This window comes from Dipteris shenzhenensis, chromosome 26 (assembly GCF_047967505.1).
Source record: "Dipteris shenzhenensis isolate YYH24624 ecotype China chromosome 26, Dip_SZ_1.0, whole genome shotgun sequence".
NCBI classification, from domain to species: Eukaryota; Viridiplantae; Streptophyta; class Polypodiopsida; order Gleicheniales; family Dipteridaceae; genus Dipteris; species Dipteris shenzhenensis.
The window spans coordinates 26,680,012-26,698,054 of NC_141621.1; the positions used below are offsets into that span (position 1 = coordinate 26,680,012).

Sequence of the window (18,043 nt, forward strand, 5' to 3'; positions counted from 1 at the left end):
GGAGGAATGTTGCATCTATGGTGCCAAGGGCCAATCGATGTGTGTGTGGAGTAGCAGCAAAGCTCCGCTTGTAATATTTTGAGCTTGGAATACAACTTGAGAAATATAAGGGGACGAGGATAACCAAAATCCTCTCTAGAAAAAGATCTAGTCATACTTGTAAAATAAGATCTAGAGAGAGAAAGAATAAAACTAGAGAGAGAAAGACTAAAAGCCTTCACTCTTCAAAGTACCTTCACAGAATAAAACTAGAGAGAGAAAGACTAAAAGCCTTCACTCTTCAAAGTACCTTCACAGGATACCTTCACAAGGTACCTTACTTTTGATTGCACATGAGTCATGTACAAAACATCCACTCCCGTAATGCATGGAGCATGAATTTCAGGAAGATTTGTAATCCTAGCTATGATCACCTTCTTTGATCTCCCAAAATAATCCTTTGACCTCCCTTCTTTGAGATGATACTCAGAAGGGCAGCCATCATACATGTGGGTCCTCAAAAAATTAACAACATCTACAACACTTTTCAAAGTGGCAATGTTTTCCTGCAATTATTCATGTATGGATGCCCTCTATAAATCAACTTTTGTGCCATCATGCTCATCCTTGCCATAGCCGGAGCTTCTCAATGATATAGACGTAACTTCTCATCTTGACACTCTTGAAGTGGGCAATTTGCTTGGAGATGGTAGTTAGATACTCGTTGCATCGAGGGATAAAGGTATTTTGACTCACGTGGATGTGACTTATTCTATTCAAGCATTCACAGTCCAAATAACTAGTTAATTTGCATCCCTTTCTCAGGGCATCTGCACCCTCAGAGCTTGAAAGCCTAGCAAAGCGTAACGTGGAGACTTGTCAGGGTGTTCCACTCTCCTTGGAAATTTTGGGTGCCCATCTTTACATCTTCCGGCGCAACAAAGAAATGGCCATTTGGAAGGAGACTTTGAGGATGCTCTGAAAACATGCTCCACTATTATACAAGAATAGGATACTGGAGAGCCTAATGATCAGCTACAAGGCACTTGCAAACGACGATGAAGAAACTATGTTTCTTGACGTTGCTTGCTTTATGTTGGGAGTGCACAAAGCCATAGCTATGAGGATTTGGAAAGGGTGTGGTTGGGTAGCTCAGAGCGGTCTTCTTAATCTCAAATTGAGAACAAAAAGAAGCTTACCATGCATGATCATTTGCATGATATGGTAAGGCACATCGCAGATAGCCAAGGGGGAGATCGAGGAACCTTTGGCATCAACCAAAGGTCAATATCATTTTGACAGAGGGAAGGGTGAGTGGTACTTATGTTATTCAACTACTTAGTAGTAATGTGAATCTTAGACTTCCGTAAACGAGTGATGAGCTAGCTAGTCTAAGGGCCTTATGTCATGGAAGGGAAATACGTAAGCAATAGCTATTTCTATTATGCTATGCAATGTACCATGGGAAATAGAAGGGAAATAGGTGGGAAATAGGGTGGGACCATGGGAAATAGCACTCCATGCTCTAGACCTCGAGGTGCTATTTTCCCCACTCTTGAGAATCACTGATGTGACATTTCCTTTATAGCATGTCTCATTTTCTCTTGGATTATGTCATGCATCATACAAAAAACATCCAAATTAGGCTCTTCCAAGGGAAGAGCATCCAAAATAGCCATCATTATTTCCCTCCTTTTTCCCCTCCATGACATAAGCCCATAAGTTACTAGCTGCAAAAAGGTCTTTATCTTAGTTGATGTGTTGTTCGTGCTATGGTGTTATGGTAAAAAAGGACATAATATTCAGGCGCTCGAGTACTAAGTAGCAAAATGATCGTGATGAGTTTCAATTTCAAAAAATGGGATGTAAAGTCTTTCATTGGGATGAAGACACTTTAGTTGCTGGTGATGAGGAATGTCAATCTAACAGGAGGCTGCACCAACATGTCAAAAGAGATATGATGGTTTCAGTGGTGTGGCTATCCTCTAGATTCTCTACCCTCTACAGTAAGCCTTAATTGTGTGATTGTGCTTAACTTGTCTTACAGCAAAAATGCTATCTTTCCTCAAATTAGATTGCAACTATGGAGACAATTTTTGATCGCTGGTTTGCAGCTTCAACAATAACCATTTCAAGTGGTTCATTCACTTGTGTCTTTTATTGTAGTGGCTAAAGGGGCTACGAATCCATGGATGTACAAAACTTGAAGAGATACCAGATTTAGTTGGTTCTCTATGTAGCTTAAAGTACCTAGATGTAAGTCTTTTCCATACGAACTAAAGGCACTACCATCGGCTAGTACCAACTTGACATCTCTTACCATGTTGCTTCTAGAAAGGTGCAACTATCAAGGAGTTGCCAAACATGATTGGCAATCTTGCCAAGCTTAAAGAATTGTGTGGATGTCACCTCAATTGCCACACTTCCACGGTCTTTCATAGACTTGTCTAATTTCGTATCTTCATCTAGATTACTACTCAGTTTTGTAAGGGCTTCCATCAGCAATTGGTGGTTTGGAAAAGCTAACTTCCTTGATGCTGAGATCGCCTTCTATACAAAAGTTTCCCCAACAACCAAGCAAGCTTATTAATCTTATCGAGTTTGCTATAGAGCAGTGCTCTTCGTTCCATCAGCTTCTTGAAGGGATTGAAAATCTTTATATTTTGATTGGCAAATGCAAATGGGATCATGTAGCATGTCAAATCAAATGGCAAGACATGATTTACACATAAATCATGTTTGTTTCCACCAAGTTAAAGCATGATTGCCCATTTTATGCTATTGTTTTTCAAGGGTAAGGTTAGTAGTATAGCCCAATTAGACACTCTTTAAAAAGGTGTTGGCAAGCTACATTAAGCTTGAGATGCACACTTGGAAAGGAAAAGTTTTTAATCTAGAATAGCCCACCTAAATTGGCCATTTCACATGGATAGGCCTTACTTTTTTGCTGTCTATGATAGTGTTATGACTTTGTAGTGTCCATGATGATGTTTTGCCTTGTTTTCTTATTGAACCAATAGGACCCAACAAATATTCTACACGACAGTAGGTTCCAACTTTTAGCATTATAATAATTATAAATTGGAGGTTGAAGCTCTAATACATATGTGTGTGTGTTTAGATTAAAAAGTCCCATCAATAATTGAGCCATACAATTAATTCCATCAATTGGATAAAAAGTTACAAAAGGGAAACATATAAGGAAAAAAAGTTTGAGACAACTAAGTTGAAAAATGCAACAACTAGAGTTTGCAAATATTTCTATCAAAATTAAGAATTTTTAATAATATTGAATTTGATAAACATAATGTTGAAAAAAGATGTCGAATCCTCAGGCAGTCTAGGTTCCAAGGTCGGGATCCACTTACCTGCCACCATCCAAACAAACTAGGTGTTAGATCATCATAGTTATGTTTGGGTAGATAGGTAATGTCTGTTTTCCTCGGCTTGTTATTGCTTTACCTAGGAATATAGACAACCATATGGATTCTTAGGTAATTAAAAAAGTTTAAGCCACAAGTGAAGTTTAATTCACACGTTGAGAAGAAGCGAATGAGTGCATGGGTTGAGACGGGATTAGAGGAGGTATGGGACGATTAGTGGGCTTGGTGTGTGGAGTGGTTAAAAGGAGAGTGTGAAGGGGAGATTTCACGAGGGTAAATGAAAGAATAATTCATAGTTGGGAAAGTATACATGTGTGTGGTGTATGTGTGTGTGTGTGTGTGTGTGTGTGTGTATGTGTGTGTGTTGGAGGTTGAAGCTCTTCAATTATGTACCATTTGTAAGGTTTTTCTTTCAAAGTGAAAATGGAGCGAATCAAAGCTTATAAAATCTTCTATTTGGAATTACTAATGACATGCTCCAACAAAGCATTCATATGCATATACTAGGTGAAGTGATTTTATAAGTTGCTTTAGATGATGTTATTGTATTGTGTTGGATGAATCTTCAAGCAAAACTTAGAAACAAACATCCTTATATGCCAAAAATAGTTTATAAGCATCCTTATATAGATATTATGCCAAAAATACCCATTTGTAAATATTGCTTTGTATATATTGCTTTTTCTCAATTATATTGAACTTTACACAATAAGGGCATTGCCTAGCTCATCCTACTTTCCTTGCAAATACTATCAATATATAGCATCCGGTAGGAAAGAAGCGTTTTGACTTGAAATAAAATGGAAAGGGGTGGTGGGCTGTGAGAAATACTAAATGGATATCTAAAGTACTCTTTTGATCTTGTTGGACTAGAAGGAACACAATTTTGTACTTGAATGCGCTTTTTATATGTCATCGTGAAGAGCATGGTAGTTGTTGGGATAAGAAGAAGGACATGGAAGAGTTTATTCAAGTATAGGTGCTACAATGCTACAGCTCAAATGAGTTAGTTGTTAGCTTTTGGTGAGGTATCATGAAGGGCTTTGATATACAATACTTCTTTATACGTTGAAAATTGAGAGAACCCATTGACTTCTTTTTCAATGGCAAAGCACACTGCTCAAAAGCACATGAGGACTGATGGAGCTTGCCTTGTTTAAAGTAATGAACTTACCTTGCCCATAACTCCCAAAAATCATTCCTTATTGCTTGCAAAGCACTCACCCTCTAACCGAGAGCCTCTATGGGATTAGGAATACTTGCAAAGCACTCACGCTCTACACGAGAGCCTCTTATGAGATTTAAAAATACTTGCCAATCCCCATCGTAGCCACCTTAAGAAAAGAGGGAGAGGCTCTCATCTCTGGAATTAAGGAACAATAACTTGTTATGGGATTAGGAATGCTTGCAAAGCACTCACCCTCTAGCCAAGAGCCTCTTATGAGATTAAAAAGTACTAGCCAGTCCCCAATGTAGCCACCTTAAGAAAAGAGGGAGCAAGATATGGTTCCTTAATTCTTAGAGATGTCAAAGTTGCGCTTGTCTTGAGGGTAGGACCACCCAACATGTGGGGCAAATGTGAGGAATAAAAAGTTAAGGCAAAAAGTCTAGAGAGAGGTGGGCAAGGGGCAACAACAAGGTATACTATCACAAGTTGTCCTCGTGGATGATGGTATAGCATGTGAAGAGGATGGGAAACCAAAGGCGTTCAATACCAATGCCAATGCAAGCCTTTATCACGTAATATCTTCTATCTAGAATATCCACACATACTTAAGCATCTCTTTTTAGTCAATTCATAGGTAGCCCTTGCTTTTGCCTACAATAGGTGGCTAACTTTGTGGGAAAAGCACCTCGAAAAGCCCATTCTTTAGAGGAATCACTTCTATTCAAACTTTTATGTATAATACAAGAGAATAATAAAGCTACCCAATGTGAAACTGGACCCTTTGCAAGCATAAAAATTTGATCTATTTTATCTTTCACAAGCTATAAAGTTTTAGGAGTGTCTGCTGCAGCAGGGGAAAATTTATTAGCAAGGGGTCATGTCCCCATGTTTGCTAGTGGAGGACGTCACAGCATTATAGCGCCAAGCTAGAGATGATTTCAGCCCCTCCAACCTAGCGATGCAATGCTAGGAGGCGAGGAATTGATGGGGAAGAAGCTTGTTCACCAATCATCACAAGCCAAATTTTGGTGAAGAATGTCACAAGGTGTTAGCCAAAGCATTTCTGGACTTAGTTGTTGCAACACTCATAGGTCATCACTAGTAATAGCGCAAATGTCAGCAATACTCACGCTACTCAGAGCTCGTTCTCCAAATTTTTTGGTTGGGCGGGCGCGCGCATGTCCGGGCAGGCCAAAATGAATGACATGTAATCCCACCTAAGGGCAGCAAGAAGACAATGCCACGTGGCGCTCTCCCAAGATTATGGCGAAATTCCCTCTCTACTGTCAGAATATTCACTGAATCTGTTTCCTTGTGTCGCAAGATTCCGAGATCCCGGGATCTCCCGCTCACTCCGCGCTCGGCGAGCCATAGGCTTCACAGAGTTACCCAGATCAAAATGGCTCTCAATTTGGCAGGGGAGGCCGCAATTGTAGCCCAACTCGCTGGAGTTGATGCCATCCGATTGATCTCTCTGATCGTCAAGACAGCCAACAATGCGCGCATGCACAAAAAGAACTGCAAGCGCTTTGCGCAGCACTTGAAGTTGATTGGGAATCTCCTGGAGCAGCTGCGAATGTCGGACCTCAAATCGCGGCCTGAGACTAGAGAGCCCTTGGAAGAGCTGGAAAATGCCTTGAGAAGATCCTACATTCTCGTCAATAGCTGCAAGAACAAAAGCTACTTGCATTTGCTCGCACTCGGATGGCGCATTGTCGGCCAATTCAAGGAGTCGCAAAATGAGATCGACAACTTGCTCCGTCTTATACCTCTTATCACTTTAGTTGACAATAATCGGGTGCGTACAAACGTTGTCGTGCTCGGCTGCATGTTACTTGTCTGTGCATCCTACGGCTCAGTGTGCCAATTTAATCATATACAATAATTCCTTGAATATAATCTTGCAATCACTGTTGTCGGAACCAAGGTCGAAGGAAATCCCTGATTAATTTGATATTTAAAGGTTAACGCATCATAACAGAAGCATAATAATCATTCAAAATGCATGTAAATGCTAAGACTCCCAGATACTAACACAAACGGTAACATCACATGGCAAGACAGAAGTAATTTTCATTACATCCTCTTTGCAAAAGTTGAACGTATGTTCAATCACTAAGAAGCCTAAAATCCATAAGATTTCAAGCCACCATGATGTCAATGATGCATGGGGGTTTTATTGTGGGTTTTTGACCGATGTCAGGCGTTTTTAAATTCCCATCGCCACAGTTCTCTAGGTCTTATTCACAAGGAACAGGAAACCTGCTAGTGAGCAGATTTTTCTAACCTTGCCTGTGGGAAATTGCAGCGAGATATGTCAGTGACCACCTCCGTCGGTCATGTTTTTGGGTTCTCAAGGTTTGGGAGTGCATTTGGTATGCGCCACTCGCACGTCAATGCATTTGGGGTATCTTATTCTAGCAGATTCTGACCCACCAAGTGCGATTCATTGTTTATGAATTGTGCCACAAGGACAGGCACACGTGTTAAATGTTTTTTTCTTTTGAATGTCCATCCAAGGAACCTACAAAAAATTAGAGCTATCATTCTGATGTAAGAAATGAAAACGTTTTTTATGCCCACTGATATATACTTTTGAGCGAGTAAAGATGTAGTGCTAAAGGGTACCCATGCAATATATAGGTTGTTAGAACCAGAGGGGTCCACGTGTTAGCCACTTACATACCCAACAATCTACACTAGGTCTCACACTTGAGTACAGGGGTCCCACACCTATGCTCATAGCCATGTAGAGGCCTAAAGCATCCAAACCTTGCCCCATAGCTATGTAGAGGTCCATCAATAGGAGCTACAGTTGCCACCATCACACAAACACGCCAAGTTCAACTGCCATCAGGGGCTGCTGCCACCACAATTAATGCATGATCAGATCGGCCCGGATCAAGTCACCTCCGTGGGTAGTCATCCCCATGAATGCAGCCACAATTGATGCTGGCCTGCGTAGTGTGTCCACACCAATCCACAGTCCGCTGGGGAATCCAGCTCTGAAACCTGTTTGAGCTTGTGGGATCCACTTGTCAGTTACACACACCCAACAATTTGCACTGAGTATGGAGGTTCTACATCCTGCTCCATAGCCATGTAGAGGCCTAGAGCATCCAAAAGATCCTTGGGGAATACTCTAAGGCCCTGACTGACACTCACACTTTCTATACTAGGCACATTTAGACATGCCTTTGTATATGGGACTAATATGTCCCCTTTGCCACATGTTATCGGACCCTTTTGAGGGCCCCATTGCATACCCACAAGGCAAGGGATGAATTTCCCAACACACACACACACACACACACTTTAACCCAATACAGTGGATGCACAGTGTAAATAGAACTAAGGATGGGGAATATCCAAGTAGGGATTTCAACGTTTATGCACCCATCTACCGACATTGGAGAGCACCCTTTTGGAGGCAACTAACATAACATCTTACAAACATGGATTCTTGGGTTGTTGTTGGAGACTTCAACAACCTAGAGTTCAAGGAGGACAAGCTCAAGGGGGGCACCTTTCGTTGCCATGCCTTCTTGAAAGTGGGCACATGGGAGCAGTTCATCTTTATCGCAACGAGCCAAGACCCTTGGCAAGAGGATGAGTTTTCTAGGGATCCGAGGTTTTCTCTTCAGGCATAGCCGACACGATCAGTTATGGGAGAGAATGGACAGATTCTACCTAGGGGACTGGGCCATGCACAAAGGGGGTTCATGTTGGAAAACATGGCCAGTTGCCACGTGTCATGTCCAAGGGGTGCACCGGCGGGTACGGTGGTCCCACTCCTCGCCCCATAGCCATGCAGAGCCTCTCCCACATCCAACAAAAAGCCGGCGGGATATTGGGAGAGGGGCTCAAGCCTTATTATATCCAAGGATGTCTTGATGTCACTAATTTTTTTGTCAAGATTTTGTTGCTTTATATTACACACTAGCTTCCCCTGAGCCCAAAAGTACATCAACTGAAAATCTCAGTATATGACAAGTATACATCATAGTCTATGTAATGAGTCTACAGACAATCAAAAAAAGATTGCTGCAGAGAGCATCTGAAAAAAGGGAAAGTGGAAAAGCGGGATCACCAAAGACTATGATTGCGATCTTTCCATAGAGTCCACAATGCCCAGTAACGAACCCAGAAGAAAAATAACTCAAACTCCTGTTTGCATGGGCGAATCCCAAAAAGCTAGCAATGCCCGGTCAGTTTGTTTATGACGAGTAATTGTCCAACCCAAAGGATCACCAAGATGATGAACTAACTGAGTAGGCGGAACAATTTACCCCGACCATAAAAGACTATGCCAGTCTTTAGAATGCAATGGCAAGAGCTTAGATTTCTGGTTATTCACATGTAGACCAGCAGCCACGTAGAGCATGCATAAGGAAAGAAAGATCCCTCTTAGTATTCTTTGGAGTAAACAAAGAATCATCAGCATATGCCTAAGCAACCATAGTGCGACTTCAACAATTTCCAATCCATGCAACATGTTTGAACACACTTTTTTTAATAAAAAAAGTGAAATCTTTATATTTCTCTTTGGGAAACCTCAAAAGAGGTAAAAACCCACCAATAAGTACAAGGGAAAAGTTTTAACAAGTAAAACCTCAGAGCGAAAGTCATGAGGTAGCCAAGTGAAATAATACATATCAAGCTAGAGGAGAATCAAACATAGCATCCTCTAGCTTCAAATTGTTGCTCTGTAAAAACTGATGCAGTGATAAAACCACACCATCAATAAACACAAGCTGTTTTTTGCCCTTATGATTCTTCTTGATATAGGCTGGTACCCGAAATTTTTGAATCAAAGGGTCAAAAACCTGTTGTAACATGGGATGGAAAGATTCCAATAAAAAAGGTACTTCTGCATCCCTGAACACACACACACACACACACATTTTTTTGCAATCCATATGTCATTATATTACGAAAAACAGTCCCCAAAAAAAAGGGTTGCTAGTTACAAGCATCAGAAGATTTCATTATATAACAAGAAGGCACGATAGATCCCGTGCATGAAGACAATCATTTTATAAAAACGTGGAAGAATAGATAGATAGATAAATAGATAGATAGATAGATAGATAGATAGATAGAGAGAGAGAGAGAGAGAGAGAGAGAGAGAGAGATGATGTTGGTAGGCACCACTGGAGACCCAACAAGAGAGAATAATACATGATACAGTAAAACATACTATCTGTTTTCAAGGCTAGCTTTTTTACATTGTAGTTATAAAAATAGGCATTTTGACCCATGTGAACACCGTGATCCCTACCTGAATCTTCTTGGCTTTTTTGCATCTTCACATGGTATATTGATACCTTGAGCCTTTTCTTTCATACTTCATAGAAGTCTTTTCTCTGGGAACAAAAGGCACTTTGCAAATTTAAAGCATAAAAGTACAGTTGGTTTTAAGTGTTTTCCTTATTTTGTCAAGCTAACAAGAGTCTGTTCATAAGTTCCATGTAATCCATAGATCAAGCCTAAGGACAGCGAGAAGACAATGCCATGTGGCACTTTCCGATTCGGCCCAAGATTATTGCTACAGAGCCCCCATTCACACACTGTCAGAATATTCACAGAATCTGTCCAGTCTGTTGTACAGCAATGCCTTCTGCTCAAGCACCCAAAACGTCCCACAGCTATCTGCATCCCACCAATTTAATATGCCTAATGCAGTTTTTGTGACAGAAATCTGAAAGATAATGTGATGTTTGAGCCTTGCTTTCCCCATCCAGCAAGCTATTGAATTCACATAGTTAGCCAATCCAAAATGGCTCTCAACTTGGCAGAGACGGCCGCAATTGTAGCTCAACTCACTGGAGTGAATGCCATGAAACTGATCTCTCGTCATTGGGACAGCCAACAATGTGCGTATGCACAAAAAAAATTGCATGCTAGAAAGGAGAGACCCTCCTGCTTACACTCCTGTGCAATACCCTATGACCCTTCTACCCTGCAGTAGATTGCCTCTGATGTGTGCTCCTAGAAAGCCAAAACCCTGGCAGACTGAACTGCTCCTGATCAAAAGATCTCCCTCTGCTCTGCAGGCTGAGAGAATGGATGAGTAGAGGGGGCGAATGCCCCTCCTTATATATAACCCCTCAGATCGGGCCGACCTACAGTTTACAGGCTGACCCTGATCTGCCAACCTACAAGGGCTTACCAGGCCTTTTTTACACTCGGGGTCTGCCTGCTGTCAACCAGTATTGGCCTACCTGTACTGGCTGTTTGGCAGCTTCTCTTGGGACTTATAGCAACCCCAATCCTGGTCTTTCTTGTTGCTTATTTCCCCAATCTATTGTCCCATTTCTAGGGCACATGGCTGGGCCTTTTGCAGCCCCATAACCAGCCCTAACTCAGCCTTACTCAGGGCATTATCTCAGTCCTCAATGCTAACCAGGGTGGCACTTGTGGCTGCCCTAAAATGAATACAAGGAGATCTATGTATTTGCACATGGGCAGCCAGATTGCCGCCCACATGGCAGCCCTAATCTATCCCCCTTTCATCATCCCGCATGCCCTCCTCATATGGCGGCTCACAAGTGGTGAGCTTACCTACCTGTTCCAACGCCCTCTCTCATCAACCCACTGTGGGTCAACACCCATGTGCCAATGCAAGTGCTCCATCAGCTCCCATGGAGAGACTCTTAGTAGCAAGTTGAAGACGCCCTCAAATATTGGTCCATGACTCCGCAGCTCCTGCTCTTCCAAGTCCAGCTCTAGAACCATCCTTGAATAGTGTAGCAACAACAGCCTATGGTTCTGCAATTCCTGTTCACAAACATGCCATCTTCTTTGTGCTATCCACCTGGTTTATCCATGAAGTCACCATCTCATCAACTCTGCAAATGTCAAGGCCATCATTCGTTTGACAGATGACCATCCAGTGGTCCCCCTTAGAATCTGAGGACAGCCTGGCATCAAAGCGCCACCATTTGTATCCTGTCCTTGAAACCTCATCTGTTGAGATCCCTATGAATCCCTCCACCCATCTCTGGAGAAGTATTGTCACCATTCGTGTATGATCCTCCTCTTTTGATCCTTCAAATCCCAAGTCTTAGTCTGAAAGGCTTTGACAAGATCCACCTGGTCCTTCTAATCATGCAATTGGGCCAACCTGGATTACCCTCCTAATCACCTTCACTGATTAGCAACTCAAACTTGTCAAAGTATTTTGTTGCCAACCTGAAGGGCAATCTTGTAGGCAGGCATTGAAAGCCTCTGCCATGAGAGGTCCCTCTTCATCTGTATGGAAGGCTTTCACCCTCCATTCTCCAACCAACTGAGGATTCCTGTACAAACAACCACCCCAAGATAATGTACTTAAGTCTTCAACAATCTACTTAAGTCTTCACTATAGTAAATTGAGAAAACATACCCTAGAAGCTCAGCCTAGTGTTGTTTGCCATAGAAGCAAGCCAAGTACCTTCCAGAAGTACCCTCATCTTCAGTGTCCTTGTATAACCATGAACACATGCTCCCCTTGGTGGGCTCTAGCTCGTCAGGCTCCATCTCTAAATGAGCACTTTCATCTTTGCTGGCAGTGATGGACGTGTCCTCAGGTCCCAGGATTGAGCATTACTCCACAAAGTCAAGATCTGTGCACCACTCCTTGATGTTTGCCATGAATACCTTTGCAAACCCTATCCAGAGGGACTTGGCGTCGTACCAAGAAAAGTTCCCTTGCTATGACATTGACCACTGTCATGTCAGATTCCATGTCTTTGATTGGTCCTCCTTTGCTTTGTCAGCCTCCTTCTTCTTGCATCCTTAGCAAAGTGTTATGCTTGTCACATTAAAAGCTATTCGTTTTCTTTTTCTTCTTGCTCTCACCATCTAAAGAGCCCCAAGCCCAGAACTCCCTCCAACTATCTCAAGGATTCATCTCTAAAACATTGTGCTAATACCTCCTAGATGTAAGCTCCTACCCTCTTCAGTGGCTGGTCGAACAGGGTGTGCAAGTTCATGTGTGTGGACATGTTTATTCGTATTTCTCTCTGATGTGTCGATAGGCTCAATATGGCATTCATCCTCTATGTCTCGTGATGGGTACAATCTGTAAACGATCCTCTCGTGGCACATTCTTCCATCTACCGGTCTCTACTTGGAGTTCATAGGAGCTGGTATGTAGCTGGCATATTAGTTTCCTTTTAAAGAGAGATATCTCATTGAGATAGTCTTGTCCCCCATAGGGCAGCATTGGATTGATTTCTCTTTTGTAGAAGTCCATCTTCTCTTTTAGGTCCTGCCATAGTTTGCCTATGATTTTTTCAGTTACCAGCTCTAGAATGTCAATGGCGGTGTATGGAAGTTTTGTGTAAGCTTTTGCATGAACAATATTTAAAGAAACTAATATGTTTCTCTGTGCGGGTAAGTTCTCCTTCTATGTAGTGACTGAGCACTTGTTCTTGGTAGGTTGTGCTCCTCCTTCAAATAAAATATCTACGGGCCATGGAACCCAGATCCCTCTACAATCAAATATGATTGATGGTGTCCTATCTACTTTTCCTAGTTGAGTGCATCTGGAGTCTGAACCCTTCTCGATTGCATTCTTTTGCAAGGCTACAGGCTTCTTCATGTGGAGGAAAATGCACTAGTTTGAGGTAGTCTTCCCTACCAAGATGCACATGGATTGTATCTCTTCACGGACACTTTAGTGTAGAACTGGTTCAACCTCTCGAAAAGTCCATTGCATTTGCAAAAGCCAAAGAAGGATCCCATGAGCATGGATAAAACCGTGTTCCTAGCAGGTGCTCCACCTTGAATGAAGAAGATGAACTGCTCTCAAATGCCTCAATTTGATACAGTGACCTTTGCAAAAGTGGCACCCCAAGCTTGTCCTTGGCAAACTAGAGGTTGTTGACGTTTCCTCCAACTATCTAGTAGTAGGCTCATACGTGGTCTTCAAAAAGGGCATCTCTATTGTAGATAGGCCAGTGCATAAAATAGGGTACTTACCTTAAGATTTTGGATTGTGAGGCCAACCCATTGTGCTTCTGCACAAGCATCTGTCCTTTGGTCATAAACCTCAAGCGTCAGAGAATATACATCCACTTCAGCGTTCTCTAGGGAGCCAAAGGATGTATTGCAGACAGGAGCAAGATGGCCTATGAATGTTTGCTGAGAAAGACATCTGGTTTGAGAAGCATTGGGATGTCTATCAAACTGCCTATCAAAGCTCTCTAAATACCTGATGAAGAATCGGCATTAAGATGTCTTTCAAACTACCTATTTTGCAAAGCTCTTTAAATGTCCTGATGGAGAATTAGCCTCTGTTTTTGCTACTGATGAGCATGATTATGAAAGCCTTCAGATTCCAGACCACTATGGTTCAACTCTTGGCAAGGCTTGAGGAGGTACGAACAAGGCTTTCTAAGATTTTGGAACCGTGAAACTAGTTGACACGTTGCCACTTTACTATGCCCACTCTGTGTGTCCAAGCAACCAATGTCTAAATCCTAATGCTGAAATCTCTAGCAGCACCTTGTTGAGGTAGCTAGCTGGTCATTAAAAAAAAAAAACACACCCACATCCACCCTTGCTCCTATCGAGGGGCAGACCGATGGGCACAGGGTCCACACCCGTGACTTGGGGATTGGAAGCCCAATGCCCAAACCATTAGGTCAAAACCTTAGAGGCTCCTTCGACTTTTTTAGCTAGAGAGCGGGTGATATGTCTTGATAAGACCTCATTCAGCACATGCCTCTAGACAAAAGCTGTGCTAATGCATGGTGGTGGACCGTGGTTCGTTTTCCACTCGTCCACATCGTGCCCTTTGTGAGTGTGGGCTCCTCAACAAAGAGCAAGCATACGTTCAAGGAGAGAGATTTCCTTCACGCCTCGATGTTCGGCAGGCTTATCGAGTGTGACAAGACATAATAAGCGTTTGACAAAGAATGTTGCTTCAGCATCTCATGGGGTCAAGCCTACCTGGGCAGTAATCACGGGAGTAGCACCAGAGAGTAACCTCCCATCCAAATCCTGTTGAAGCGTGAGAGCTCAGAGAGAGTCGAAATCCAAAATCATACGTGAAAGTACATTCTTCTTTTCTCACTAACTCCAACAAGCCCCATCTCTAGATGCCACGTGTCATCATCATAGGGCCTTCCTAATGCATCTTTTCACCCCTCTCTTGGGATACTTTAATTCCAATTGCCCCTAAGCACATTTCTTCCATTAGGCCCTTAGCCTTAGATCCACCTAGTCTGGTGCTATCAGCCCTCACCTAGGACCTTGATCATTTACATGAAGCGCAAATAGATATATTACAAACAGAGATCCTTTAAGGGAAATGTCAACTGATTCTTCCGAGGTCATGCTACCTCGGCTAGAGCGTAACAGATGAAGCTTCCGAGCTAAATTGCAACCTGATTACTGCAAACAGAAGTGCCATCACGTCATCTCGTTGATCTTTTGTCTTTCTTTTTTTAAGGCCATGCTGATATGGGGGATCGACTGTAGTTAGTCGAAGAGATTGTAATATCATCACGAGGCTGCAATTTAGCTCGGAAGCTTCATCACGGGGCCCTCGTGACTTTGACACGAGACGACAAAATCACATCGACTAAAAGATATATCGTGTTTCAAACTTTCAAGAGATATGCTTGATAAAAGGATGCATGAATATACTTGAATCTTGATAAAGATAAAGCTTGATAAAGGTGAACCTTTGGGTCGCAGTATTCCAAATTCCAATACAAATTTGATCGGTTTCACTTTCTGAAAGTTCGAACTTCGAACTTACCGTCTTACCCTCCACTTTTTTGCGAAAAAGCGGGGCAGACCGTAGACATTGGACTGGAGCACGACGTGGGAGACAGGAACGAGGTCCTGAAACTTGCAAGACACTGCGTCAATGCCGGCCTCATGTGCAGACAAGACAGGCTTGCAAAAAGCATCGACGAGCTTCAAGCATGGTCAATCAACCATGCTCAAACCCACATAAACTGATGAGATCTGCGAGTGGACTCCCCTTCGTCCTGCTCCCTGGAAAATATGTCAGCAATTTCTTACGGAAATCATTTCACAATTACGGCCCACGGGCGATGTTTATGATTGCATCATCGCTCTTAGCTTTCGATCGAATAAGATTAAGAAACGCAAATGTGTCTGCGGTCAGGTACGAGCAATCAACAGAGACGGACAGCCCAACTTCCAAGTCACGTAGCGCGCAAATGTGTGTTGTCGCCGTCTCCCACACGCATTTCTGTGACCCACCTCGCCAGGCGTCCCGAACTTCTGATCTGGAATTTTTCTTCATGCTTGCAGCCAGTTTTGTGTCTCTCTGCCCTGCTCCAACCAATTCAGTTGCTCGAAGCGTCTTCTTCAATGTCTGGCGACATCAAGTTTCAAGCAGCAGCTCTGCAGTCAAGAATTGTGACTTACGGGTGGTCACGTTCAGTTTGCAAAGCGATGCGCGTCGATGGGCATTGAAAGTTGACTTCAATGAGTTTCGTGTACATTGCGCCAACGTCGCAGGTGATGCATCGCAGGCCCTGATTTGACTATCAGTAAGGCGCGATGGCGCTCAATCTGGCTGGAGAAGTAGCTACCATCACTCAACTTGCCGGGGTCGATGCCGTGAAGCTGATCTCCCTCATTGTCAAGACTGCTAATAATGCTCGCATGCACAAAAAAAACTGTAGGCGCTTTGCACAGCACTTGAAACTGATCGGTAATTTGCTAGAGCAACTAAGGCTTACAGAATTAAAATCCCGACCTGAGACCAGGGAGCCCTTGGAGGAATTGGAAAAAGCCCTTAGAAAGGCCTACATTCTTGTAAATAGCTGCCAGAACAAAAGCTATTTATATTTGCTTGCTCTCGGCTGGCACACTGTCAATCAATTCAGAGCATCCCAGAACGAGATTGACAGTTTGCTTCGGTTGATACCCCTGATAACCCTTGTGGACAATAATCGGGTAAGTGCATATTCCTTTTTGTGACGTTTATACTCCTTGAATAATCCCTGCTCTTTCCGACGATTCTTAAATGAGATCGTTGATTCCAAGACATTGAAACAGGGGGATGTGCTAAGTCAACAGTCATGTCGATAAATTAATATGTCTGGAACAATGAAAAATCTTCGATGTACCGTGGCAAGGAAAATGCGGGCAAACTGGCTCAAATTTAAGCTTGATACGCACTTCCTGTGGTATCTGTGACTTTAAATCGTTAGCAATATTGCACGAAGTATGCCTTTCCAAGTCCTTGTTACAACTCGTTTTTTGCTGCCAACATATTAGGAGAAGTAAGAGAAGAGGGGCCTATCCTTGAAAAACGTAAATCAGAATAAAGTCCTGAAAGATGGTGCATAAGTTGTAAGTAAATTGGACAAATATGTATGATGAGCTGAATGAATTCCCAACTATTGATGATCAAGAGTAATGCCAAATCATGCTATGCTCATCAAACTCCAAAGAACGTGCTTCAGTTTCTCAAAGAGGTCTTTGCTGCTGCTGCCTTTGAATAGCCTAAGCATCTCTTCAAGATGCCTTTGGGGATGTGAACAAAGAATCTTGTATCTGTCTTCCCAATCGGAAGGACTTAGCCATTGTGCATCAGGCTTCTAGAAAGGCCAGGCTCCAAGTCTATCTCTCATCTCCAATGGGGTAGCATAGCTTTGAAAGGAATTCTTCGGGAAAATCTGGTCTCAGTATGGATAAGCAAGAACCTCCCGGGCAATAAGCTCTCTCCTAGATATGTGACAATGAGAATAACCTGTTGGCTTGTTGTTATGAATTGGAGACCTTGAAATCCTCTCCAACTACGTGGAAGATCCCTTGGCAGAGCAGATGAGAAGGCTGTCAGTAGGTGCTCAGTTTAGTAGCACACATGGATAAGGGGAGGAGAAATAAGGGTGTGGAGACACTAAAGAGGTGGGGAGGAAGGCCGTGGAGGGAGGTAAAGAAGAAAGGAGTGACCAAGAGGGGGGTAGGCCTGCCAGACCCAGGTGGGGGATGAGGAAGTTGAGAGGGACATGCCATCAGAATTGAGGGGGTTTGTGGGATGCAAGTGTCACAGGGTCACAAGGCTGAGTAAGGGGGAGGATCCTGGGTCTCAAAGAGGTTGCAGGGAAAGGAATGGGATTGCAAGGGGTGGGTGGTCTGGTTACCACGGGAGAGAGTGGGGGGAGCACCGGGTTAGAGGTGTCACATAGGAAAGGAGGCAGGCACTGTGGGGGATATCATCACGAAAGGTATAGACTGTAGAGATTTGACTTAGATTGGTGCAACGCTGAAGAGCAAAATAGTAGACAGTCCCACGAAATGAAACGGCCACAAGGGGGGGTTTGTTCAAAACCAATGGCTATATCATGTACATATAGTAGGCAAATACTCGTTTCTTCTTACGTATTTGGAATATTGTTGAATGTTAGAGAATCAAGGTGCATGTATTCTGGGGTGTGGAAGCGAGGAAAGGGGAGCAGCACATATGAAGAAGTGGTGGAAAAACAGAAAAGGGGAGGGGCGGGGGGGAGCTAAGGTGTAGGGGTGGGGATATCGA

The 18,043-nt window shown here is 43.0% G+C and overlaps 1 protein-coding gene across 1 annotated transcript in view; it reads left to right on the forward strand.

Annotated features, from left to right (window-relative positions):
• The first annotated feature begins 15,293 nt into the window (after positions 1 to 15,293).
• Positions 15,294 to 18,043, forward strand: part of LOC147884898 (protein MID1-COMPLEMENTING ACTIVITY 1-like) — a 73,348-nt gene continuing 70,598 nt past the window's right edge. Inside the window, exon 1 of the mRNA XM_087397357.1 lies at positions 15,294 to 16,458. Coding sequence (XP_087253483.1) covers positions 16,060 to 16,458 — 399 coding nt within the window. The 5' untranslated portion in view covers positions 15,294 to 16,059. The remainder of the gene's footprint in view (positions 16,459 to 18,043) is intronic.